Here is a 27,794-nt window from a genome sequence, read left to right as displayed (position 1 = left end):
TGACGTTACCGTAATGTTTGTAAAAGCGACCCCAAAGAGGAAGCCCAATGTTCTACTTCCGCTGCAGTACCGAGAAAAAGAAAGGAAAATGTGGACCGAAAGGACAAACTGAGGCCGACCCGGGAGCGCGGAACTGCGGATTCACCTTCACTCCAGCCCCGGCCCCCGCGGGCCACTGTCACTGCTGAAGTCCACACGCCGAACCCGCCGTAGTTTAGTCATTTTTCGGGGGGAAATCCGTTGGCCAGCCGCTGCTTCGAGATGGGGACCAGAGCGAGTCGCCTCCAGGAAGACCCAGTCATCCCCGCCACCGCCGCCGCCTTCGGCAAAGACAGCGTCGGCGGCAAACGGGAATCGTACCGCCGGCCCCGCTGCTCCAGACCCACCAGCCTCATGGTCGACTTCTCCGGGAGCTTCGAGGACACGGAAGCCAGCCGGAGTCGGTCGGAGGAGGTCAGCAGCGACTCGGACCACCACGGCGGGGCGAGCGCGGACGGGAGCCCCGCCGAGGACCACCACAGCCCGGGCATGAGCGGCCAGGCCTCGCCGTCGTCTCCCGCCGGGGACAGCGCCAGCGAGGACGGCGTGAAGGCCGAGGACGACGGCGACATGGCCCCGGAGGCGGCGGGCCGCGGGGACGGGGAACACCACCACCACCACCACCACCACCAGCAGCAGCAGCCCGGGGAGGACACAGGCCGCACGCCGCACCGCACTTTCTCCGAGCGGCTGCCCGGGACCAGGCACTCGTCCGCCCGCAGCGTCGGCGCCAGATCCGCCCGCGTCCGGAGCGCACATCCCCGGCCGGTGTCAGAGGCATGGATCGGGCTTTATCGGGTCAACAACCGCCACGGAAGTAAGTCACCGACACATTGAATCTACATCTGACCTGAAAGCACGTGTTTGATTGCAATTTTGATATTTTTTTGTACAATAATTAAGCAGTTGTCAGTGTTTATTACATATTTATGCAGACTACACAAGCGATCCATGTTTGAAATATTTAATTTAACACACATTTATGCAGACTACACAAGCGATCCATGTTTGAAATATTTAATTTAACACACATTTATGCAGACTACACAAGCGATCCATGTTTGAAATATTTAATTTAACACACATTTATGCAGACTACACAAGCGATCCATGTTTGAAATATTTAATTTAACACACATTTATGCAGACTACACAAGCGATCCATGTTTGAAATATTTAATTTAACACACTTTTTAGAGTCACTCCTGGTCAAAACGAGACTGATTCAATAAAATAAAGGTGTCATCAGGTCATATTTATTGTCATATCATAACTGTCCGGCTCTTGTTTACAGTTGTGGCATTTACCTCTACCTATGTCATGAGCACTGTTCATGTCCGACCAGGAAGTACGATTGTAAACTTGACAAAAACGGTCAAACGGGCGACGACGAAGCAAAAGTTTTGGTCAAATCTGAAATATAATCGTGTAGGTTAGGTTTTAGTGAAATGTGTGGTCTGACCCGTCACGTGCACTTTAAACTGTTCACTGGTAACTCTCCAAACTCCGGCTAACTCACTCCATGACTTATCCTTTCTCCTACGGTCGAAATAAATGTTATTATCCTGATTTTTAAAAATGTGGTCTCGTAGTAAGACGCCATCAACCCATTCACCAACTTAACGATGCACAAACGAATACACCCCTGGACTAATCAGTGCGTAATTGGCAGTTGTCATACTTTTTAGCCGTCTTATCCTCTGCAGATCCAGACACATGCGCTCACGTCCGTCTTTTCTCCGTGGAAACATACTTCTATAATGACAGTGCCCCCGAGCATTTTCCTCTTAACACTTTTAACTTTCATCACTTCAAACTAACTCTTTGCACCCCAGTCGTCTCGGAACACTTGGATTAGTCATTTACACAAACGTTCTTCTAAATATCTGAGGTTTTGAGTTTTTCGCATGCGATTTGTTCAAAGAACCACGTCGACTTGTGGTTGATGGTGATAATATTGTCTGTAATGAGACAACGATCAAATACTCTGAAAAAGACGTGTCGTGATCTTCCATTTCCGTGTTTTAATTTGACATTCCTCTGGCTGTTCGTGCCATACTTGAGTAGGTACCTTAACCGTACGTACTTTTTATTGTATTTACACTTTTTTTAGAGGGGGAAACGCCATCATAACGTTGATAAAACAGATATTCATGTAAACTTGGTCGTGTTGGTAACCAAAAGGAGAAGGCAGAAGGAAAACTCAGTCTTACAACTACTTTCATCACAAGTGATATAAAAAGTGATACTGTTGACATAATACTCATGACAAAGCAATATTATATCATACAGCAACCCGCAGTACCAATACTGTATTACCCAACGTAGTATTAAGGTAGTTATCATTGAGATCATTAAAAACATTGACATTTATTGTGAGACATGATATTTTCCCAATGGTCAAGTGTGATCTGTGACTGGAAAGTTTAATCTTGTATTTTATTGACCTTTTTGGGAAGTACTGCATTAGTCAGATTCAGGATTATCCAAAGACTTGTGTAAATACCCTCAAGTGACTTGCATCATTTATGTTTTGCAATGGGACGTGACTCAGTGAAACGCGTCTGAAGAAGTTTAGAAGAAGCGTAAACCTGCTTCAGTAAGTCTAGCTCAATGGTGTTGAGCTGTAGGGATGTTACAATATAAATGTTTCTGTTACAATTTGGACTTTTAAATGTGATTTGGTTTCATTAAATCAAACAACAAAAATTCAAACAATCAAAGAACTTCAAACCAAAGCTTGAAAAAAGTATCCTGAAAAGTACTGTACAGTACTCAGACTGAGCTGTTTGTTTCAGGTTGTTAGCAGCTAATGCTAGTTTACATTACTGTGTGGCTAGGCTAATAAACGTTAGCCTACTCGCAGACAGTTTTAACGATCCTCATTAACTGTCCGGGTGTAATATTTTAGGATCAGACACAAAGTCTTTGGTTTTAGACGACGTATGTTACGCAAAGTTGACTTTTTACAGCTTTTAATCCCGTTCTAACGTTCGGTGTCATCCCTCCTTCAATAGAACATAACAAAGAAGATTAAATTCAGGGGAAACTTAAAACAGTACAAACAAATAGATTAATATCAGCAGGTTCCGCCCAGTGGGCAGAGTAGGAACATATCGGTCAGCACTAGTACATAGACGCCATCGGGACCAGACCGATCCCGCTGTTACAGCTCAGGCAATGATTTTCTCTTGGGTAACCCTGACCCCTAGCCCTAAGTTTTTGTAGTAGTTGGGAGAAAAAAATGTAAATGTTTGCTCACCTGTGTGACTGCAATCTATAAGTTTAAAAAGTTTAATCTCAAAATAAAATGTTCTCCATGAGGGATTTGTACCCTACACCAGAAGCCATGTTCCGCTGCGAGACAGAAGATGTACCGCCCTCACCACCAGGTGTCGCAAAATGGTGAAGACGCCTCGTCTCTAACCGCGAGGGCCGCCGCGAGGGCCGCCATATTGGACTTTGTAACTTCCGTTCCGATGGCGTCCATGTGCTAGTGCTGACCGGAACATATCTGAGTTCTGAGACTGAAACGCATGTATAATTAGGACTAGAGCTGCACAATATTGCCCTTTAGTCTGTCTGATGTGTTATCAATACTATATTTAGTTCTATATGATTTTGATATTATTGCATTAGCCAATACTGCAATATCGATACTTTTTTGGATATATTGTGCCGTTTAAATATCAGTGTCGAGATAAAGCAAAAAATACACCTTTAACCAGGGACACGAGCACAATATGATCCAGGCCGCGCTCTGTCTGACAAGTCTCATTTAACTGTAGTTTGAGAGTATTTCAGGGCTTTTCACCCAGTTTTGAACTCATAATGGTTTATATTCTGGGCATTACATTCCTGAACAGATGATCTCCACTCGCGTGCTCTCAGTCCGACTCAAACAAACCCATTGTGTGAGGCGCAAAACACCGAAGCTCCATGTGACGGTGGCTCCAACATTAATACCATTGCGAGAAACGCAAATGAAAAACGTGATCTTGTTTTTACCTCCGTCGAAGAATTGCAGATTAGAGCAGTTTGTTCTGTTTGGGGCATTTTGACTTTATTTGGTGTGTTTATACCTGTTGTACATATATATGATAGTTTTACACCGATTGAGCAGGTACAAGTTTATGCAGAATTTACACATAATAAACAACTTTTTTGACTCTCTAAACATTAATTCAACAAAATAAAGTCACGCTCATATTTTGTTTGGTCAAATAAAAAAATGTGACATTAGATGAGTTTTGGCCCAGTGTTTGCTGGGTAATTTCCTTGTGTGATCTCATAAATTACAAACAGGAAGTGACATTTTTTTAATTATAGCATTTTTAGCATAATTCTAATTATATAGATCTTAACTACTGTTTAGTTCAATGAGTTGTCCAACCTGTAGGGGGCGCTTTAACAATTGGCAACTATAGAAGTAAATCAATTAATCTTTTTTTCAGAACTGTACTTGGACAGGACGAGAGAGGATGTGTAATGACGGTAAATGCCCCGGAAAAAGTGTAAAATGTATAAATACACGTCAGCTTCAGCCGCGTTCATATGGCGTCGAGTTTCCGAGAGGAGAAGTTGTGGTTTTATCTCAGACGACTGATATGAGAAGGAAAACTGACCCTAAACCCGGAGTAGAGTGCGAGTCTCAGTCTCACCGGCCAAAAAATGCATAATAGAGAAGAAAAAAAACATATATAAGTTGCACTGGAGTATGAAATGCAGTTGCAAGTGTGAAAATAACATAACATCACATAAGTTGCTCCGGAGTATAAGTATACAAGTATAAATATAAGTATAAGTCGCACCCCGGCCAAAACTATGAAAAAAGGTGCCACTTAAAGTCCGGAAAATAAGGTACATTGTAAAATTGTAACGTTTCGCCTCACAATAAATGAGGCTTTAGACATTCTTAGTCCAAGTTCTGCCCAAAATAAATAAAAAAATACCCCAGCTCCAGCTTTCAAACTGCTCGAGGCCCAAGTGCAGATCAGCAAACCTGTTTTCTTGTATCGATCTCCGCTGCATCGACGCTCGTTCTGCTCGGGCTCGGCGGCTGCTGCGGGTTCAGGGGCGGAGCGTTGACCCGGGTGCGGGGCCTACGCTGCAGCAGGAACAGGCCATAGAAGGAGGCGTGGATCTGACCCAGTTCCCCAGTGACTCTTTCCCAGAAACCCTCATCACCAGATGGACAAGGAGCTTTAAAAACCAGTGGGACCGTCAGCGGGGCCATTCTGAACAAAAGAGCCGTTTATTATGTCGTTACACTCAAAGTATATCATGAACTCATCTAAAAGTATATCATGAACTCATCTAAAAGTATATCATAAACTCATCTAAAAGTATATCATGAACTCATCTAAAAGTATATCATGAACTCATCTAAAAGTATATCATAAACTCATCTAAAAGTATATCATGAACTCATCTAAAAGTATATCATAAACTCATCTAAAAGTATATCATGAACTCATCTAAAAGTATATCATAAACTCATCTAAAAGTATATCATGAACTCATCTAAAAGTATATCATGAACTCCTCTAAAAGTATATCATGAACTCCTCTAAAAGTATATCATGAACTCCTCTAAAATTATATCATGAACTCCTCTAAAAGTATATCATCGAACTCCTCTAAAAGTATATCATCGAACTCATCTAAGAGTATATCATGAACTCCTCTAAAAGTATATCATCGAACTCCTCTAAAAGTATATCATCGAACTCATCTAAGAGTATATCATGAACTCATCTAAAAGTATATCATCGAACTCCTCTAAAAGTATATCATCGAACTCCTCTAAGAGTATATCATCGAACTCCTCTAAGAGTATATCATCGAACTCCTCTAAAAGTATATCATCGAACTCATCTAAGAGTATATCATCGAACTCATCTAAGAGTATATCATCGAACTCATCTAAGAGTATATCATCGAACTCATCTAAGAGTATATCATCGAACTCATCTAAGAGTATATCATCGAACTCATCTAAGAGTATATCATCGAACTCATCTAAGAGTATATCATCGAACTCATCTAAGAGTATATCATCGAACTCATCTAAGAGTATATCATCGAACTCATCTAAGAGTATATCATCGAACTCATCTAAGAGTATATCATCGAACTCATCTAAGAGTATATCATCGAACTCATCTAAGAGTATATCATCGAACTCATCTAAGAGTATATCATCGAACTCATCTAACTTACTCTGGAGCGACTTATATGTGATATTATTTGTCATTTTCACACTTGTAATTAGAGCTGTGTTTCGATTCAAATTTCAAGAATCGATTCGATTCTTGAAATTTGAATGTATTTGAACCATTTCCTTCACTTCATGACTGTGTAGAGAAGCAACATATTAAAACTAGTATTATAGCAAATCTTACAAGTATTGGTAGTTACTGATGGAAGACAGTGTTAAGGGTCAATCTACCTTCAAGAAAGATAATCCAGGAGTCCTGAATTATCTTTCTTGAAGGTAGATTGAAATTCACTGAGGGAAATATAGAAAGGAATTTTAATTTAAAAAATAATAATAATTAAAAAAAAAATCGATCTTTGGATGTACGAATCGATAATCGGTCATTAATATGCGAATCGATTAAAAATCGGAAAATCGATTATTTCAACCCAACTCTAATTGTAACTGCAATTGTGGGGGAAAAAAGGCCGTGGCTGGAGAGCCGCGGCACGGTCAAATAGGCGCTCAGTTTCTGGGACCGCGGCATTTCCCTTATAGCCTCATGGCTAACCTTAACCTGGCGCGGTCTAAAACGGCGCACGGCCGGCACAAAAATAACATGGCAGTTTCGGCCGCGCGCTGCGGCTCTGCAGACACTCCCAAAAAAATAATAATACTTGCAATTTCATACTCCAGTGCAACTTATGTTTTTTTCCTTCTCTCTTATGCATATTTTGGCTGGTGCGACTTATACTCCGGAAAATACGGTATTTCCCAGATTTGTGGCATCAAATGTAGAGTTTCCGGTGTTGTTTTTAAATCCATAAATCAGACTCTTTCTGAGCATTTCTGCCTCGAATCATGTTCATCACAACTATGTGCTTACGTTAGCATGTCGGGGCAAGCTAGCTTTTGTTAATTTCCCCAAGATAAATCCCTCTGCTGCCTATAGATGGCGCGCGAACACAAATCCTGACTAGGGAACGCGTGACAATGATGATTAGTCTGGTTTTACACATGGGTAACAATACAAATAATGCATAATATTATACACAATTATCCTTCATCCATTGCTCAACTGGTTATGCTTTATTACTGGTTATTTTATCTGGTCCATGTTTTGTGAAGCTGATGTTTGAAGGAAGTGAAATTGTCGGGTTCACACACATTTCAGCGTCTTTGGGTCACTGAAAAGCGCTATATAAATAAAAGTTATTATTATTATTATTATTATTATTATTATTATTATTATTATTATTATTTAGAGACATCGTCTCGACTCATGAAAACACGGAAGCGACTCAACAGTTTATGATTTCACATTGATATAAAAACTAAACCTTCCAACACTTCAGCACGCAATAATCGTCAAACTAATGGAACTAAACTAATATCGAAACTAAGATACTTCCTGACCAGTTTGACAGTGATCTTGAGCTTTATAGAAGCACGTGGTAACATAAAGAAAGTACTTTTATTTACTGTTTTTTATTGTCTAAAAGGGTGAAATGAAAATGAGTATCTAGTTTAGTATTGATGATTAGTAGTAGTAGTACTTTTGACCGCCGTACACGCACCGTATCAGGACTGCGACAAACATGGATCGTGTTATTTGATTTTACTCTTTTTATATTTCGGCGTAACGTTGTTGCTTAAAGCGCCATCTACAGGTCGGACGACTCATTGAACCAAAATGCAGTTAATATCAATATATTTTCAATTTAGCTAAAAATTCTAAAAATGTTATCAGACTGGCACATTTTTTAGGTTTATAATTGCACTTCCTGTTTGTAATTGATGACATCACACTAGGAAATTACCCAGCAACCACTCGGCAAAAACTGATCCAATGTCAATGTTTTTTATTTGACAAATAAAAGTACATGAGAGCGACTTTATTTTGTTGAATTCATGTTTAGAGAGTCAGTTTTTTTTTTTTTTGTGTAAATTCAGCATAAACGTTGACTGTAATGAGTGTCCCTGGTGTGATGTCACTTCCTGTAATTTTCAACAGATTTTTCAACGTTTTCTCCACAAATACCTGCTCGATTGGTGTGAAACTATCATTTATATGTACAACAGGTACAAATACATCAAATAGTCACAATTAGAAAATCGTAAAAACTTTAAATCTACTGTTTTATTATTGTTCTGTGACGCTTCTTTGAGCGTCCGGACAAGCGCTGCGTGAATAAAATGTATTATTCTTATTGTACCCGTTGCTGACCCTGCGTCTGTGGCAGGTATTCGCTGTCCGTTCTGCTCCAAACCGTTTCCCGGCGGTCGAATCGAGGACCACCTGCTCAGCTGCCTCACGTCCCCCCCTCTGCCCTACAACAGTGAGTACTACTGTATTTTTATACTATTACTACTACTTACTATACTTACATTATCTCTGGAGCAACAGTGACGTCCCGACTTCCCAACACGTAACGAGTGAAAGGTCCTCTGACTTTGACTACATTAAAAAAAACTTCTAGATGGGCAAATATTTACAGATGATATGTATTATTGTTGTCATTTTTATTTAATATTGCCGCCATCGTGTTTATTTGTTAATTAATTCTCGACCTGTGGCGTTTTTCTCGACCTGTGCCAAAGTATATTGTGCGACAGAAGGTTTGTTTGGATTGTGACTGAGCGCTCTCTGTGCAGCGGACGTGCTCAGTAAAGACAGCGGCGAGTGCTCCATCTGCCTGGACGAGCTGGTCCAGGGGGAAACCATCGCCCGCCTCGCCTGCCTCTGCGTCTACCACAAGAGGTGCCACACAGACACGAGTGCGCAGACGCGCGAGCACGCAGCACAAACGCCGTCACAAACGCTGTATTTGCATTTCCATCGTGTGCGTTTAACTGACACAGGAGAGCGGTTATTATGCAAATGATGAATAAACATGACTTATCCTCCATTTTACACTTAATCAATTATTAAGTAACATCAAGCTTGAAGTCATTGAATATTACAATTAGAGCTGGGTTGAAATAATCGATTTTCTGATTATTTTTTTTATCGATTCACATATTAATGACCGATTATCGATTAGTACGTCCAAAGATCGTTTTTTTTTTATTTTTTTAAATTAAAATTATTTTCTACATTTCCCTCGGTGAACTTCAATCTACCTTCAAGAAAGATAATTCAGGACTCCTGGATGATCTTTCTTGAAGGTAGATTGACCCTTAACCTTTTCATCAGTCTTCCATCAGTAACTACCAATACTTGTAAGATTTGCTGTTTAATATTGATATAATACTAGTTTTAACATGTTGCTTCTCTACACAGTCATGAAGTGAAGGAAACGCTTCAAATATATTTTTCATTTTTAATAACTTTAACCCCCGGATCGAATCGGAAATCAGATCGAAATCGGAGCGAACCGAATGGAATCTGAGAAATCGGAAAAAAACGATTTTGAAACGTAAAAATCGGAATCGAATCGATTCTTGAAATTTGGAATCGAAACCCAGCTCTAATTACAAATAATTTAGAAGCAATTAATAATAATCATGACCAATCATAAAAAGTGGTAATATGAAGTAAACTTGGGCTGTAACTAACGATTCATTAATTAGTCGACATATCAAGCAGTTTATTTAAATACATTTTCCACTAATTAAAGGGTGAAATATGGTGACCAGCGGTTTCTAGATGGACTTTACGAATAAAGTGTTTATTGAGAAAAATCTGAAATTCTTTATTTATTTAATAATTTACAAAAGTCATATTTTAATCATAAGTTTTCTGGACAATAGAGTCCACAACACAAACTCCTTTTTGCCCATTTGTCCCAGTTTGACTCTTTGTAAAGTCTATAATGGTACTTCCTGCTTAGACATGAGCACCAATCCACAACTGTTACCTAGCAACCAGACTGTAAACAAGAGACAAAATCCATATAAACGACAAACAATAACACCAGATAAGACCAACGATGGTTTAAAAGTTTGATAAATATTTAGCACAGATGCCCTCCCACCAAACTAAGTCATGATGAGAAAAATAGACCTGTACTTTAAAGGAGCCTTGTTGTGTTAGCACTCGTTAGCATTAGCACATGACGTACTCGCATGACAATCTGAAGCCCTCACTCCTCCCCTTCCTCCTCCTGCTTCCTCCTCCTGCTTCCTCCTCTTCCTTCTCCTGCTTCCTCCTCTTCCTTCTCCTGCTTCCTCCTCTTCCTTCTCCTGCTTCCTCCTCTTCCTTCTCCTGCTTCCTCCTCCTGCTTCCTCCTCCTGCCTCTTGCTTCTTCATCTTGCTTCTTCCTCCTGCCTCCTCCTCCTGCTTCCTCCTCCTGCTGCCTCTTCCTCCTCCTGCTGCCTCTTCCTCCTCCTGCTGCCTCTTCCTCCTCCTGCTGCCTCTTCTTCCTCCTCTACTTCCTCCTCCTGCCTCCTCCTCCTGCCTCCTCCTCTTGCTTCCTCCCTCCTCCTGTCTCCTGCCTCCTCCTCCTCCACGTCCTCTCCTGCTTCCTCCTCCTACTACTTCCTCCTCCACTTCCTCTCCTCCACTTCCTCCTCCTACTACTTCCTCCTCCTCCTCCTCTTGCCTCCTCCTCCTCCTCTTGCCTCCTCCTCTTGCCTCCTCCTCATGCTCCTCCTCCTCCTCATGCTCATGTGTGTGTTGTGTTTCAGCTGCATTGACTCCTGGTCTAAGGTGAAGCCCTGCTGCCCGGAGCATCCCTTTGACTGACTCTGTCACATGATCCGTCATGTGACCAACCACTCAGGTAACGACCAGGATGTTTTCATTTGTGCAGGAGGTGAACGACGTTACACTGACACAAACATCAAACCTGGACATGTTCAGCTCACGTTATCGAGTAAATGAACTATAATAGTTCTGGTTCTCACGTTTCAAACTGGAACTCAGGCCCTAATCTGCCTTTGGTCTCATCAAACATGTTTTAATCTTTCTCCTGGGCTTTTGTTCAGACTCGAAGAACCAGCTTCAGCTCTGATGGTTTAAGAGGTTGAACTCAACTCAAGTGGACTTAATTACACATAATTAGTAGTTGATTCCAGAGGCGTGGCCTTGGACTCGAGTCAGATCATGACTTCAGACTCAGACTTCCAGTTCCAGAGTTACGCCTTCGTTCCTGCTGAATGAACTCTTACGTAGAGTAAACACAATGGCTAATGCTAAACCAGTAACATCTTTACCGTGTTAAATAGTGCTTAAGGTGATTTATCTTTGTTGTAATTGGTCTCGTTTGTTGATCTCGTTTGTGGCGAGTCCCTCGATCGTCTTCAGAAGCAGAAATGACCTCTTCCAGCAGCGTCACCGGGTTTTTAGTCCAAAATCCCAGTTCCTCATCGCCTGGAACCATAAGACGACACAACGCTTCTCCTCAAATGTTTTTGAAAACACTTCTTTACAGTTATGGTTAGATAGTTAGTACTTTCAGTACTAACTATCTAACTTTTTTAATGTCATCGGAACAAACTGGAACATGTCCCTCTCTGTTGGTTTTGACTTAAAGGACTTGAAACTCAAAGCGGAGGACTGGGACTTTCCTCAAACCAGGACTTGACCAGGACTTGACCAGGACTAGACCAAGACTTGACCAAGACTTGACCAAGACTTGACCAAGACTTGACCAAGACTTGACCAAGACTTGACCAGGACTAGACCAAGACTAGACCAGGACTAGACCAGGACTAGACCAGGACTAGACCAGGACTAGACCAGGACTAGACCAGGACTAGACCAGGACTTGACCAGGACTTGACCAGGACTAGACCAGGACTAGACCAGGACTAGACCAGGACTTGACCAAAACTAGACCAAAACTAGACCAGGACTTGACCAGGACTAGACCAGGACTAGACCAGGACTAGACCAGGACTTGACCAAGACTTGACCAGGACTTGACCAGGACTAGACCAGGACTTGACCAGGACTTGACCAGGACTTGACCAGGACTTGACCAGGACTAGACCAGGACTAGACCAGGACTAGACCAGGACTAGACCAGGACTTGACCAGGACTAGACCAGGACTTGACCAGGACTAGATGAAGTGACTAAAAGAACCTGGTTTGGGTTAAACACGTGTGTGTCATATGACTTTTCTTCGAGCTCGTTTGACCGTGAGTCGGCGTGAGTCACATGACGACCGCGGCCTCTGGTTTTGTAACTCCTTCAGCTGTTCACATTCAGTGCGCCGCAGGAGTCATTTAAAAGGCTGCGGAGAAACGGGATCGTGGCGGATGCTTAAAAAACACAAAATAAAAGAAATCGAGAGAATTTTCAACTGCGACATTTGGAGGAGAGAATAACGACGCCAAAACATCCAACAGAGACTCAACATAGTGTTCGTTTCTCGTTGCGTTCTCTCGATCGACCTAAATCGCAACGGAACAAATCTTCTCGTCGTCTTCTTCTGATCCCCTTTTCGCCCCGATCTAAAACGTCGTCTTCTTCTTTTCTTTTTCAGGAGACAACACCGAACACCATGAAAAGCCCCGACAGGAACGTGCGATCGGACAAAACCCAAAAAGCTCGCCGTCGTTTCGAGCGCCGCGTTCCAACTTCCAAACTTCAGCGACTTCCTCCACCACCAGGAACGGACGACTCGGCGGTCGAGACGGTTTCAGGCCAAAAAAAAAGAGACAGAAACGACTTCTTTTCCTCCTCCGAGCGAGAGTCTTGTTTCGTTCGAGCGCCATCGGGAGGTTCTTCGAGCGTTCGCGACAGACGGCTCGAGAAGATCGGACGCCTGCGAGAACGAGGGTTTTCCCCGATTTTCGAGCGAAATCGTGACCCGAGGACGGAGACTCTTCCCGTGTGTTCCGCTCGCTCGGCGATTCTAAGTATTTTTACGAAAAGTATTGCTAACGCGCTTCGGACGCCGTCTCGCTTTCCGTCTGCGAAAATCCCCCAAAATCATCTTCATCCTCGTCGTGAAGGCAAAACGTGGTAAAGCTGCACAATATTATAATAAATAAAAAATATAAGGAATTTATTTACATCATATTTTATTGTAGCACTTTTTTTTAAATTAAAGTCTAAATGACACATATTATGCTAATTTGAGTTTAGTTTTTAACCATGTTCTGACATTGTTTCTTCATAAAGACATACCTGGAGTAGCAGTTAGCTTAGTTTACTTTTGTTTGGGTCCTCTCCCTCTGAGCCTCAGAAAATACTCAGTCGAGATCTGGATCCTGCTTCTGTGATTCGAGGCAGAAATGCGAGAAAAACGAGTCTGGAGATGATTTATGGACTTCAAAACATTACATTAGTACTAGCTTTTGTTCATTTCCCCCGTGGTAATTCCCTCTTCTGCCAGTAGATAGAGCGCAAACATGCAAATCCTGACGAGGGAACGCCTCACTAAAACTAAACGACTGCTATTTTAAGTTCCGGAACTTGAGATTAAAGGCCATTTACAACACAAATGATGCATAATATGTGTCTTTTAAAAATATATACAGCATTTATCCAGATTTTTCCACTTTTTGTCTTTATTGACAATAGTTCTTTTGGTTGTTATCCTTAAATCACTTGATATTTTAACTTTCAAAAGATTAAGGAAAGCAAATTATGACTCTTTAACCTCTAGAACAAGATTTTATTTGCGTTTTCATTTGGATTTTGCACTTCACGATGTATTGTGCAGCTTTACTAACATCGAAACACCGCGGCAACGAAAAACTTAAATTCTAGGTTTTTCCGCCGCGATCCGTGCCGTTGACGCCCGTGACCATTTCAAGAGGGACATTTTTCTTTCTCTGACTTTTATTTCTGGAAAAAGGTCAGTGGCGGTGGAGTTAGCGCCGCGTTAGCGTCCAGTTAGCGCCGGGCTAAACGTGCTGCTGCTATCGTGAAAGAAGTGGCCGGTCAAAGGGTTTTTCAAAGGGCCTTTGGAGCGCTGGTCATGGCACAATTCTTGAGCACTTTTGTCTCTTTTTTGTTTAATTTTCTTTATTTTTCTCACTTTATTCCGTTATAAATTAAGGATCGAGTGGACTGACGACTGAAGACTTAATGCCAGTCTTTAGCATCATTGTAGTATTTTCAAATGGGCGCGTGAAAGTGCGAGTGCGTGAGTCAAATCGCCCCAAAGTCTGCAAAGAGGAGCAGTTTTTTTCGATAGTAGTTTTTAGCATAAATTTTGCCGTTGAGTGCCATTTGTTACGTATTATAAGGTACAAAACTGAATGAACGTTGCTCTAATTAACTTTTCAAATTGGTGTGGTTTGAGTTCATAAAGAGGCGGCACCGTTTCGGAGGGAAATCAAATCTTTGGGAACAAATATTGCGGTTAAGTTTGAAGTATTCGTGTTCAAATTGAGGTCTGATTGTATTTTGAGTATTAACGTTTGAGAAAAGACTGAAATTTGAACGGAATATTTGATTTAAATCGGTGAATTTGTCTGTGGAAGTAAATTTCAGGGTAATTTTTCCAATTCACTGTCCAAAAAATGATTAAAATTGACAGTTTGAAGGCTTTTATTGGGGCTGATCAGCTTTACGGTCAAATATTTTTCTTTAACGTCATAAACCACAGTTATTTCAATATTTCACAGAATTAAAGGTGTTATTTTTATTGTTTTTGGACCATAGTTTCCACGTGGCTTCACACTTTAGATGTTTTTTTATGGGGTAAACAAATGTGAAATTTACTTCCGAAGCCACAAGAGGCTTCGAAGTGGACGGAGCTTGTCAAAAGTCCTCAAAATGGCGCCTATAACAGGAAATCGAAACACACAAACGGGTTTAACGGAGACGACGTGAATCAAATTACTTTTCCTAGCGTTAATACTCTTCCAAAACAAAATGTGAAAAATTTGCGAGCGATTTATTATTTTTTTCTTTTTTTTCTTTTTTTTTTTTTTCTTTCTTCATTGTTATTTCAGCCCAATTTTCACATTTATTTCACATTTCCGATGCGTTTATGATTTGTTTTGGGGCATGTTTACTTGACGTGTGTCTGCGTGTGTTTCCGGAGACAAAGTGGATTATTTGAGCCCTTTATTTAGGATTTTACAATGATAATATACTAGTTTTCATGATGAGCTTTGCTGTTGCTAAGTGTTAGCTTTTCTTTGGCCTTTCTGCGTGCTGGTTGCCTTTACGGACACAGGAGCTGGTGTGGGACGAGGGTGGTGTTTCCTGGCTCATGTTAAAGGTGCATTGTGTAAACGGGAGGCGCCCTCTTGTGGTGGAGTTTGAGATGGACGTGGTGATTTGGAACATGTACGTGAACAAGAACCATCTAAAACGGGACTATCCCAGGTTTAAACTGGGGATAAACCAGGTCTAAAGTGGACTGTCCCAGGTTTAAACTGGGGATAAACCAGGTCTAAAGTGGACTATCCCAGGTTTAAACTGGGGATAAACCAGCTCTAAAGTGGACTATCCCAGGTTTAAACTGGGGATAAACCAGCTCTAAAGTGGACTGTCCCAGGTTTAAACTGGGGATAAACCAGGTCTAAAGTGGACTATCCCAGGTTTAAACTGGGGATAAACCAGGTCTAAAGTGGACTATCCCAGGTTTAAACTGGGGATAAACCAGGTCTAAAGTGGACTGTCCCAGGTTTAAACTGGGGATAAACCAGGTCTAAAGTGGACTGTCCCAGGTTTAAACTGGGGATAAACCAGGTCTAAAGTGGACTATCCCAGGTTTAAACTGGGGATAAACCAGGTCTAAAGTGGACTATTCAGGTTTAAACTGGGGATAGACCAGGTCTAAAGTGGACTATCCCAGGTTTAAACTGGGGATAAACCAGCTCTAAAGTGGACTGTCCCAGGTTTAAACTGGGGATAAACCAGCTCTAAAGTGGACTATTCAGGTTTAAACTGGGGATAAACCAGGTCTAAAGTGGACTGTCCCAGGTTTAAACTGGGGATAAACCAGCTCTAAAGTGGACTATTCAGGTTTAAACTGGGGATAAACCAGGTCTAAAGTGGACTATCCCAGGTTTAAACTGGGGATAAACCAGGTCTAAAGTGGACTGTCCCAGGTTTAAACTGGGGATAAACCAGCTCTAAAGTGGACTATTCAGGTTTAAACTGGGGATAAACCAGCTCTAAAGTGGACTATCCCAGGTTTAAACTGGGGATAAACCAGCTCTAAAGTGGACTATCCCAGGTTTAAACTGGGGATAAACCAGCTCTAAAGTGGACTATCCCAGGTTTAAACTGGGGATAAACCAGGTCTAAAGTGGACTATCCCAGGTTTAAACTGGGGATAAACCAGGTCTAAAGTGGACTATCCCAGGTTTAAACTGGGGATAAACCAGGTCTAAAGTGGACTATCCCAGGTTTAAACTGGGGATAAACCAGCTCTAAAGTGGACTATCCCAGGTTTAAACTGGGGATAAACCAGCTCTAAAGTGGACTATCCCAGGTTTAAACTGGGGATAAACCAGCTCTAAAGTGGACTATCCCAGGTTTAAACTGGGGATAAACCAGCTCTAAAGTGGACTATCCCAGGTTTAAACTGGGGATAAACCAGGTCTAAAGTGGACTGTCCCAGGTTTAAACTGGGGATAAACCAGGTCTAAAGTGGACTGTCCCAGGTTTAAACTGGGGACAAACCAGGTCTAAAGTGGACTATCCCAGGTTTAAACTGGGGATAAACCAGGTCTAAAGTGGACTATCCCAGGTTTAAACTGGGGATAAACCAGCTCTAAAGTGGACTATCCCAGGTTTAAACTGGGGATAAACCAGGTCTAAAGTGGACTATCCCAGGTTTAAACTGGGGATAGACCAGCTCTAAAGTGGACTATCCCAGGTTTAAACTGGGGATAGACCAGGTCTAAAGTGGACTATCCCAGGTTTAAACTGGGGATAAACCAGCTCTAAAGTGGACTATCCCAGGTTTAAACTGGGGATAAACCAGCTCTAAAGTGGACTATCCCAGGTTTAAACTGGGGATAAACCAGGTCTAAAGTGGACTATCCCAGGTTTAAACTGGGGATAAACCAGCTCTAAAGTGGACTATCCCAGGTTTAAACTGGGGATAAACCAGCTCTAAAGTGGACTATTCAGGTTTAAACTGGGGATAAACCAGGTCTAAAGTGGACTGTCCCAGGTTTAAACTGGGGATAAACCAGCTCTAAAGTGGACTGTCCCAGGTTTAAACTGGTCTAGGTCTAAAACCCTAACCCAAAATGGATGATATAAGTTGTGGACCAAATTTCACCCTACACCTACAAATAAAAAAATAATTTAAAAAAGCAACACTATATAATATTTAAATTTGCCTTGATAAAACATGAACATAGATTGAATTCATAATGACAAATGCTTTAATAATACTGATACAGTTAAGTCTTTGTTCATGCTTTATTAAGGTTAATTATAAGAACTCAAAAAAGCTAATTTATTGTAGACATTTTAACTATAACTACTGTAATAATCTCACTTTTCGGCCAAACACCGGAACGGGAATGAAAATCTGAACCAATTTTGTTTCCTGGCAGAGTTGGTACATGAAGCTGCCATAAATACACATAAATATACATGATGCACCTTTTTAGAACGAGCATATACGAGCCAAACCCTGACTTGATTGGTTCTGGAGCCTTTGATTGCATGTTCCTCGTACTCTGTGACAAGGAGGGAGTTTCATTGTGAAATATGACATAAATAATACCAAAATTGTGTACGGGCATTTTGAGAGGCGGCGGCGAGGGAAGAAGCGTCGATGTTCAAAAACTGTGGTGAATTTTGATGTTGTATCTTTTGGCTTGGAGGTTGGTTTACTTTTGCTTTTTTGTATTTTATTTGGGTGAAAGCGCGGTGGTTTTTAGTAAATAAATGGACAATCTTACCGGGGCCGCGTACACAAAAATGCAACCAAAAAAAGAAAAAGTTCAATGACACCGTAATTCGGGGGTAAATTCTTTATTCGTGGACCACTGGGGCGTATGGCCCTATCTCGCAATAGGGAAGAAGCGCTGAAACATTCCTGAATCGGTATACCGTTTAATTTAAAGCAATATTTTCAGGAAATCTATTGCTTTTTGATACATTTTAGTAGAAACAATCAGTCTAACTAGGTCAAAGCAACGACTTAACCAAGAGTTTACCGTATTTTCTGGACTATAAGTCGCACCAGCCTAGAATTGCGTAATAGAGAAGAAAAATATAATGAAATATAATATCACATAAGTTGCTCTGCAGTTTAAGTATAAATATAAGTATAAGTCGCACCCCGGCCAAAACTATGAAAAAAGGAGCGACTTATAGTCCGGAAAATACGGTATTTTTGTGATTTTTAGTTTTCCAGAACTCTACCCATTCTAAAAAATATAAATAAATCATGCTTAATCCAGGCCTAGTTTGAGTCTAAACCAGGTCTAAAACTGGACTTCTACCACTTCAATGAAACTAACGTGTTGAAACTTAAATCTCTCTTTTAAAATCAACATTATTCATTTAATTTATGTTGCACAGTAAAAATGGGCAAGTTTAGGGGGAAAAAATGTTTTTTAAAAAAGCCTAACTTTATTTAAATGGCTCAAAAACAATAACAAAACAGTAAATTAAACTACAGGACGTGGGGAAAATGAATTTGCCACCGATTTTATAACCTAAAACCTGCACAAAAATCTTCAATAAACAAAGTCTCAGAGCAGATAAATGCATTTTTGCGTAAACGGCCCTAAAATCGCACATTTTACTTTGGCATTTTCTTTGGCCTTTTCTGTTTCGCTGTGGTGCAATACCTCTAACTCGCCACACAAAACGATCGTAGCGACGCGAGCGATTCGACGATTTCACTTTGGGTTTTCGAGACTTTCCGGAGTTTCCAAAACCACCAAATGTTTTATAGACGAGTAGTAGTTGTTGTTGTTTATGTTACAGCGGTATTTGCAACCCTGAGGTAAATGGACAATCTGCCTTTTTTTCCCTCTTTTCTCTGGTTTATTATTGCAAATATTTGAGTTTTATTTATTGAAATGTAAATATGTGATGCGAGAAATGGCTTGGTCTTTGTCAGTTCAATGCCGTTTCTAAGCTCCGAGCTTTTGTATGTCTCAAAACTGTTTTTATATGTATTTTTTACAATAAATGTGTGACAAATGCAAAGCGCGTTTCATTTTTAACGAGTTTTATTTCAAATTAATTCAGCAGTTTGCACACGCTTATTTCCAAAGCTGTTGATTTGACCCCGATTTGATCATTTTTGTAAAGTATGACAACTGTTACCTAGCAACCAGACCGTAAACAACAGCCAACATCCACATAAGATGAGATAAGATGAGCCTTTATTTTTCCCACAATGGGGAAATTCCAGTGTTGCAACACAAAGTAGTTACAGCCGTAAATAACAAAATAACGGATAACTTTTGAAGTTGTTTGTTTCAACAGAAACTTACTCTCTTGGTATCTACCGAGCCTATTCAACCCTTAAATGGGCTATTAGTCTCCCCTTTGTCTTTGTGAGACCCTGGCTCACCCACCCTGAGTACCTGATTAGCATCTAAATGTCCTGATGCTGTTGAAACAAACGACTCTTTCCTCTTCAGGCAGGCTCCTCCCAATGGGCTGGACTTACCACTGAATAGTATAAATATCGGAGTTCTCGACCTAAATTCTTTTATTGACAATGACTCTTGGATGAGAGTCGAAACGTCTATTTTTTCTAACTGAGTCCAGGTGACTACAACTGAAGCTTTTTCTACTATCTTATACTATATAATAACAATAGTGACGCTCTTTTTTACAGATGTTATATGGACAGAGAATTTTGAAAAAACAGTATTGCACATGAAGAAGTCAGTATTGCACATGGTTAGGACTAACAGTGTTTGTTGTAAAGTCTGACAGCAGCAGAAGGAAAGACCTGTGAAACCTTTCCTTCACACAGCGAGGGTGGATCAGTCTGTCACTGAAGCTGCTCTCCAGAGCGGACAGAGTGTCCTGCAGGGGGCGACACTCATGGTCCAGCATAGATGTGAGTTTAGCCAGGACCCTTCTGTCCCCCACCTCCTCCAGAGCACAGCCCAGGACGGAGCTTTGTCCAGCCTCTTGGTCCACCACCATCTCCTTGGTCTTCCCCGCGTTGATGAGGAGGTGGTTCCGCTGACACCAGTCCACAAAGTCCTGCTCCAGTCCTCTGTACTCCGCATCATCGTCCGTGATGAGGCCGATGATGGCAGAGTGGTCAGAGAACTTCTGCAGGACACAGCTGTCCGTGTCGTGTTCGTTCTTCAGACTTCGCTCTTTAGAATGATGGTTCAAACCGTCAGTTAAGTGTCAGTTAAGTGTGAAGTGTCTGTTTTCAGCGGCGTGTCGCACTGATGACATCACAGAGGGATTCTGTTGAACTCTGCTCTGTTTCTTGTCATTTTAAACTCTTATTTTCCACTTGTCTTCACAAACTGGAACTTAGCGGATGATGTTCACATACATTTACGGTCTATAGATGTTGTAAGTGATGTTGTAAATTCAGTGTTTCTTCACCGTCTTCAGCCCAAATATGCAACGCTGGAGTTTCCACGGCGACAGGTTCTCTCTCGGTGTGAGAATCGACGTTGAGAAACGAGAAGTTCAAAAACACATAAGTGCAAAGTGTCCACGTTTCTTCCTCATTTTAGTGAGTTTGTGTGACACGTTTTCTGTTTTCAGTGGAGGTAAGTGACTGTATTAATGACTTTCTCATTCGTTTTATTCATTACTCCATTTAAAATCAATTCAGTCAATTCTGAGCTAACCGTTTCTCACAGCTAATGCTAACATTTATTGAAATACAAAGTAAAAAACTATTACATTTTACACTAAAGACTTTTAAATGTAATGATTAATACAGTAGAAAATGGAAACTTAGTGCTGCCAGTTGTTCACGTTTTAACCCAATAGTATCGGGCTATTTCCAGATGGTAAAAAAAATGATAATACAATACCAAAAAAAGTTCTACTGACCAATTTTATTCAAGCACCATTGGCAGCTCTGCGTTTCCGTGGTCGAGTTAGCGTTAGCATAAAGACACGTCCCTTTATAAACACTCAAATGTCCTTTGCTGAAGTATTCTCATGTTTTGTAACGTCTTGAACATGTTTCCAGAGACTTTTGTTCTGCAGGAAAGACTGAGCTAACACACTGAGCTAACACACTGAGCTAACACACTGAGCTAACACACTGAGCTAACACACTGAGCTAACACACTGAGCTAACACACTGAGCTAGCCAGGTGCGAGGTTCCCTGAGACCTGGGTTTGGCTTATATGCTGCTGTATTTTATGCAGTAAAACCAGACATTTATGCACAACTATGGGGGCTGTGGAACCTGAAGTAGTAGCCTATGCTAGTATTAGCGTAGTTCCCCCGTTCAGAAAAGGGGGAACACGGGTACCGGGGAACACGGGTACCAGGTTTTAAGAAAGGGGGGCTTGCCAAGTCTCAGTTAAAGCTTTATGCAGAAGAGGTTTGGAGCCACACTTCTACTGTGCGAGAGCTCGCTTCTCCGCAGATCTGATCTGAAATTGGCCTGGTGACATCACCTGCTTGTCTCCAAGAAGATGTACAAAAAAAGCCAAACTGTAGAACATTCCAGACAAAGCAATAACATCTCCATAGGGACAAGCAGGATGCAGACTCTCCACCAGAGAAGTTACACTTACAGTGAAGTTAGTGAGTATTGAAACCATGGCAACATAATTACTACCATAATCCTGTATTTCTTTCTAGTTTCTTAAACCATGTCTGACCCTGTGGTAGCTGGACAGGACACTGCTGTCCATGCTCTGCCTCCAACAACTCCACAATACTCACCATCCACCCAAACATCTCCACCTCCTGCTCCTGGTCCTGGCTCTGACCCTGGTCCTGGTCCTGGCTCTGACCCTGGTCCTGGTCCTGGCTCTGACCCTGGTTTCCCCGTGGCTGAACCTCCTCCTCCCTACGCCGCTGTGAACCCAGCTTTTTTCCCACCAGAGAAACCAGGAGAACCAGGAGAACCAGCTTTGTACCAGAACTTTCCAGAGCCTGGACTAAACCCAGATGTTTGCGCTGAAGAAGCTGCTCTCACGACATCTGCTTTTGATGACAAAACCGTGAGGAGGGCTTTTGTCAGGAAGGTAAAGTCCCTGGTTCATAGTGCTCATAGAGATCTAGATTTGTCATCTTTAGTCCTTTAATCCTGGTTTGAAATGGTTTAGTTGTGACAAAATGCTAGTCTGTTCTGGTCCTGTTCTTTGTCCTGTTTTTAGTTCTAGTTTATCTTCTTTTGTCATTGTTTAGTCCTGGTTTTAAATTATTGGCCCTGTTAAAGTAGCTTTTTCCTGGTTTAGTCCTGTTTTACCCCTGATTTAGTCCTGTTTTACATTTGGTTTGGTCCAATATTAGTCCTGGTTTAGTCCAAGATTAGTTCTTGCATTAGTCCTGGTTTAGTCCTGATTTGTAGTTATGTAGTTTGGACCTGTTTTTGTCCTATATTAGCCCCGCTTTAGCTCAGATTTGACTTCATTAGCTCAGTTTCCTCATAAATGTTCTGTTTTAGTTCCGTTTTAATCCGTGTTTATTCTCCATTTTGCTGGTCCTTGGTTCCTCCGCTCCCTCCGCTCTCCTGGTCCCTGCAGGTGTTCAGTATCGTGTTCCTGCAGCTGCTCTTCACCTTCAGCGTGGTCTGCGTCTTCACCTTCTCGTCCACGGTCAAGGCGCTGGTCCAGGACAGTATCTGGGTTTATGTCTCGGCCTTCATCGTGTTCCTCGTGGTGGTCGTCCCGCTCAGCTTCTGCTCCTCTGTGAGCCGCCGACACCCGTGGAACCTGCTCGCCCTGGTGAGGACACACCCACTTTTACTGCTCCTGGTGAGGACACACCCACTTTTACTGCTCCTGGTCAGGACACACCCACTTTTACTGCTCCTGGTGAGGACACACCCACTTTTACTGCTCCTGGTGAGGACACACCCACTTTTACTGCTCCTGGTCAGGACACACCCACTTTTACTGCTCCTGGTCAGGACACACCCACTTTTACTGCTCCTGGTGAGGACACACCCACTTTTACTGCTCCTGGTGAGGACACACCCACTTTTACTGCTCCTGGTCAGGACACACCCACTTTTACTGCTCCTGGTGAGGACACACCCACTTTTACTGCTCCTGGTGAGGCACACCCATTTTTACTGGTCCTGGTAAGGACACACCCACTTTTACTGCTCCTGGTGAGGACACACCCACTTTTACTGCTCCTGGTGAGGCACACCCATTTTTACTGGTCCTGGTGAGGACACACCCACTTTTACTGGTCCTGGTAAAGACACACCCACTTTTACTGCTCCTGGTGAGGACACACCCACTTTTACTGCTCCTGGTGAGGCACACCCACTTTTACTGGTCCTGGTGAGGACACACCCACTTTTACTGGTCCTGGTAAGGACACACCCACTTTTACTGCTCCTGGTGAGGACACACCCACTTTTACTGCTCCTGGTGAGGACACACCCACTTTTACTGCTCCTGGTGAGGACACACCCACTTTTACTGCTCCTGGTGAGGACACACCCACTTTTACTGCTCCTGGTGAGGACACACCCACTTTTACTGGGTTTTGGTTCCACCTTTTGGTCCTTTAAGCTCAATATCTCTGTTTGGACCTGGAATAGTCTCATTACAGACACGTTTAGACCTGTGACTGCTCCTCTGTGATTGGCCCTCCTGTGACTGCTCCTCTGTGATTGGCCCTCTGTGACTGCTCCTCTGTGATTGGCCCTCTGTGACTGCTCCTCTGTGATTGGCCCTCTGTGACTGCTCCTCTGTGATTGGCCCTCTGTGACTGCTCCTCTGTGATTGGCCCTCTGTGACTGCTCCTCTGTGATTGGCCCTCCCGTGACTGCTCCTCTGTGATTGGCCATCCGTGACTGATCCTCTGTGATTGGCCCTCTGTGACTGCTCCTCTGTGATTGGTCCTTTGTGACTGCTCCTCTGTGATTGGTCCTTTGTGACTGCTCCCCTGTGATTGGCCCTCCTGTGACTGCTCCTCTGTGATTGGCCCTCTGTGACTGCTCCCCTGTGATTGGCCCTCTGTGACTGCTCCCCTGTGATTGGCCCTCCTGTGGCTGCTCCTCTGTGACTGCTCCTCTGTGATTGGCCCTCCTGTGACTGCTCCTCTGTGATTGGCCCTCTGTGACTGCTCCTCTGTGATTGGCCCTCAGGTGCTGGTGACCATGAGCCTGTCGTACATGGTCGGGACCATCGCCTCGTATCACGACACAGTGACCGTGGTCCTGACCATGGGAGCCACTCTGGTCATTTCTCTGGCCGTCATCGCGTACTCTGTCCAGGTCCGACACTTCACCTCGTCGTCACTTACCTAGTTAGTTAGGTTCACTTGTCAGTTAGTCAATTGGTTAGTTAATTAGTTACTTGGTTAATTATTCTGTTGGCAGGTTGGTTAGTTGTTCGTTAATTGCTCGGTTGATTACTTAGTGAGTTAGTTGGAGGGTTAATTAGTTAGATATTTTGTTAGTGGATCGGTTAGTTCAATCATTTCTTGGTTGGTTGACTGATTATTTAGTTAGTTAATTGGTTAGTTAATTGTAGTTAGGTAGTAAGTTAATTAGTCAGTTGGGTAATTGGTTAGTTTGTTGGTTGGTTGATTAGTTAATTTATTGAGTGATTGGTTATTTATTTATTTATTTATTTATTTAGTTAGTTAGTAGGTTATTTGGATAGTTACTTGGTTGATTGGTTTGTTAATTTATTGAGTGAGTGAGTGATTAGTTAGTTAGTTAGGTAGTTGGTAGTTAGGTAGTCAGTAGGTTAGGTAGTCAGTCAGCAGGTTATTTGGTTGGTTAGTTAGTTAGTTTGTTTGTTAGTTAGTTAGTTAGTTAGTTTGTTAGTTAGTTAGTTAGTTAGTTAGTTAGTTAGTTAGTTAGTTAGTTAGTTAGTTAGTTAGTTAGTTAGTTAGTTAGTTAGTTAGTTAGTTAGTTAGTTTGTTTGTTTGTTTGTTTGTTTGTTTGTTTGTTTGTTAGTTGGTTAGTCAGTCATCTTCCCAGTCCGTGCAGGGGCGTTGTCAGGATGAGTAACACATATATATTTTACAGACGCAGACTTGTACAAATGTGGGCGTTTACATTTTACAGAGTCAATCTTTACATACTTTAATAGTGTTTCATACAAAAACAATGAGCATAAATGTATTTAAATATCTTTGTGTAAATATAAAGCTGGCGGTGTGTTGTGCAGAGCCGGTACGACTTCACGGTGTGTTACGGGCTGCTCCTCGTCCTCTCCGTGGACCTGCTCATGTTCGGGGTCTTCTCCTCCTTTTACTACTCGCACATGGCTCAGGTGGCGTACGGGGCCCTGGGGGCCCTGCTCTTCTCTCTGGTGTGTAGCACGTCTCATCTCATTTTCATTATTCCTTTTCCTTTCCTCCCTAAAAGTCCTCTTCTGCTTTATTGACCCGTCTGCTCAGTTCCTGATGGCCGATGTCCAGCTGATGATGGGAACCATGAATCGCGGCGTCAGTCCAGAAGACTACGTGTCGGCGGCGCTCATGATTTACCTGGACATCATCCTCATCTTCCTCTACCTGCTCGGGCGAAGATGAAGCCGCTCATTTCACAACAGAAGAACAGAACCCACAGTCTTTGGTTCATGTTTCATCAGGACATTTCACACGATTAACAAATACTGGTGTTTCCTCTGACGTCGCCACGTGTCACTGTGATTGGTTAAATCAGACAGAAACTTACCAAAATGATGCATGAAGTTTATATTTGGGTTGAGACACACGAGGCGTTTGATTGGCTCCACGAGAATGAAAAATGTTTACATAATTTATAATTCATTGTGTGGTTCAGTTCATATTTAATATAATATCAATGTTATTGTAGTACTGCTTTGTCAAACTACAGCTTCTTTGAATGTTACTCCTGTGTTTAAGACGTTTAAAAAGTGTACAAATGGAAAAGGGTATTTTCTGTGACTTTTTGTTCATCTGTGACTTTTTTTCAAATGGCCATTAAAAATACAATTATAAAATAAACTTTATTATTTATTTATTTAGAATATATATCCTTTCATTCAACTGTGGGAATCTCAAAAGGTGAATTACAACTTACAATATATGAATGCATTTCGTCTGATAAAAGGTTACAAATAGATGTTCTTTTCCGGAACATAAACTGTATGAACTTGTTTCCACCCGGACTGAATACACCTGCGCACTTTCCTCAGTAGCTCCACCGCCACAGGGCCCATGGGAGCCAGGCCCCAACAACCATCAACATGTGGAAACGTACCCAAAAAACAGATCATGTCATGTAAACGTTTGAATAAGACCACGCCCTACAGGAAGTCGGCCATATTGGGTGGAACCCAACTAACTATTGACATCTGTAACAGTTTTAATGGAAAGAGGCACATGTGCAGTTACAGATGGACAATTTTTAATATGTTTGGTGTATTATTTTAAAACGTTTTTTGATGTGTAATAATGCTTCTATTAAAAATAAACATGAATTGTTTTAGACTTGTGGGAACATGTACACAGCCATTATCTGTGACGGAAACAAAATATCAAAGGTACAGGACATTATTCCCAATTTTCAAAACAAAACATTCAAATTAAAAATATCAAAAACTGCTCAGCAGCGCCCTCTATGGAGCTGGAATAAATGTGGCACACACTGAACAAAACAAGGACACGCCTCTTTCTCTACTGTGCGGCTTCAATCAGAGAATGTCTCTGTGAATAAAGTCGTACTAAATGTAGAGACTGTTTATGGGGGAAGCAGCAGGACGAAAAGTCTAAAGAGAATATAGTGTATATATAGTATATATAGTATATATAGTATATAGTGTATATATAGTATATATACTATATATATACTATATATACTATATATATACTATATATAGTATATATAGTGTAAAGCAGATGTCCTCGCTCTCATAGGCAGAACTGCAGCTGGTGGTGGTGTTTTATGGCGCTTGGATATCAAACCCCATTAAACACCAGAGAAGAAGAAAAATAACTAAATGCTGTACAAGGACAAGAAGCCATTGTGAGTGACTGCATAATGCATGACCATATTCTGTAGTTGACATGACGATGATGTGGCGCCATGATGATGATGTTATTATAGCGATTATGTCGCCAATCACCAACATTCCGCCACTGAGAAATAGGGAGAAATCCCAAATTTGATGATGGATCCCGAAAAAACGAGCCGACCGCGATATCGTTCTGACACAACGAGCGTAAGTGTGTCAGTGAGTCAGAGTCATCAAGGCCAAGGTTCTAGAACCTCACTTTAGAGACGCTTTTTAACGAGCTGCGTTCAGTCGACTTTAGTTATTCTATAGAACAAAGTCTAAAGTCAAAGACGTACAGCTACAGTAGGTGGTGCTAATGTGACACTTGGATTCCAACTGCCATAAACAACAACAACAACAACAACAACAACAAGAATAAAGTCTGAAATCGAAAGAGTAAAGTCTAAAGAATAAGACATACAGCTAGTCGGTGGCCATAAGTGCTTAAGCCTTTTCAGTTGGCTGCCGACCGCCATTAAAAGTAACACCACAACAACAACAACAACAACAAAGTGTGTTCGCCTGTCGTGAAATATCTTTTTTTGTGAGCAGC

General features: G+C 41.8%; 2 protein-coding genes across 2 annotated transcripts; both read left to right on the top strand.

The window, feature by feature from the left end:
• Positions 1-64: 64 nt before the first annotated feature.
• Positions 65-13,202, top strand: LOC140355973 (uncharacterized). Its single transcript, XM_072440645.1, has 5 exons — positions 65-856; positions 8,482-8,577; positions 8,894-8,999; positions 10,868-10,962; positions 12,672-13,202. Exons 1-4 carry the CDS (start codon positions 262-264, stop codon positions 10,923-10,925), a joined length of 855 nt encoding a protein of 284 aa, XP_072296746.1. The 5' UTR covers positions 65-261; the 3' UTR covers positions 10,926-10,962; positions 12,672-13,202.
• A 7,607-nt stretch (positions 13,203-20,809) lies between these two features.
• Positions 20,810-26,138, top strand: LOC140355646 (protein lifeguard 1). Its single transcript, XM_072440307.1, has 6 exons — positions 20,810-20,826; positions 21,882-22,270; positions 22,772-22,972; positions 24,352-24,480; positions 25,385-25,528; positions 25,617-26,138. The coding sequence occupies exons 2-6, from the start codon at positions 21,893-21,895 to the stop codon at positions 25,749-25,751; spliced, it is 987 nt and encodes a 328-aa protein (XP_072296408.1). The 5' UTR covers positions 20,810-20,826; positions 21,882-21,892; the 3' UTR covers positions 25,752-26,138.
• The last annotated feature ends 1,656 nt before the right edge of the window (positions 26,139-27,794 follow it).

Source organism: Eucyclogobius newberryi, unplaced genomic scaffold (assembly GCF_026437365.1).
Source record: "Eucyclogobius newberryi isolate DKJ021-1_F unplaced genomic scaffold, fEucNew1.0.hap1 SCAF_12, whole genome shotgun sequence".
NCBI lineage: Eukaryota > Metazoa > Chordata > Actinopteri > Gobiiformes > Gobiidae > Eucyclogobius > Eucyclogobius newberryi.
This window is presented reverse-complemented; position numbering and strand designations above follow the sequence as displayed.

Bases quoted from the DNA above. Each gene is read 5' to 3' on its own strand.
- LOC140355973 (XM_072440645.1), top strand. From the start codon at position 262: ATGGGGACCAGAGCGAGTCGCCTCCAGGAAGACCCAGTCATCCCCGCC. The intron at 8,578-8,893 runs GTGAGTACTACT...CTCTCTGTGCAG, and splicing joins CCCCCCTCTGCCCTACAACA to CGGACGTGCTCAGTAAAGAC. The intron at 9,000-10,867 runs GTGCCACACAGA...GTTGTGTTTCAG, and splicing joins CTCTGCGTCTACCACAAGAG to CTGCATTGACTCCTGGTCTA.
- LOC140355646 (XM_072440307.1), top strand. From the start codon at position 21,893: ATGTCTGACCCTGTGGTAGCTGGACAGGACACTGCTGTCCATGCTCTG. The intron at 22,973-24,351 runs GTGAGGACACAC...ATTGGCCCTCAG, and splicing joins CGTGGAACCTGCTCGCCCTG to GTGCTGGTGACCATGAGCCT. The intron at 24,481-25,384 runs GTCCGACACTTC...TGTGTTGTGCAG, and splicing joins TCATCGCGTACTCTGTCCAG to AGCCGGTACGACTTCACGGT.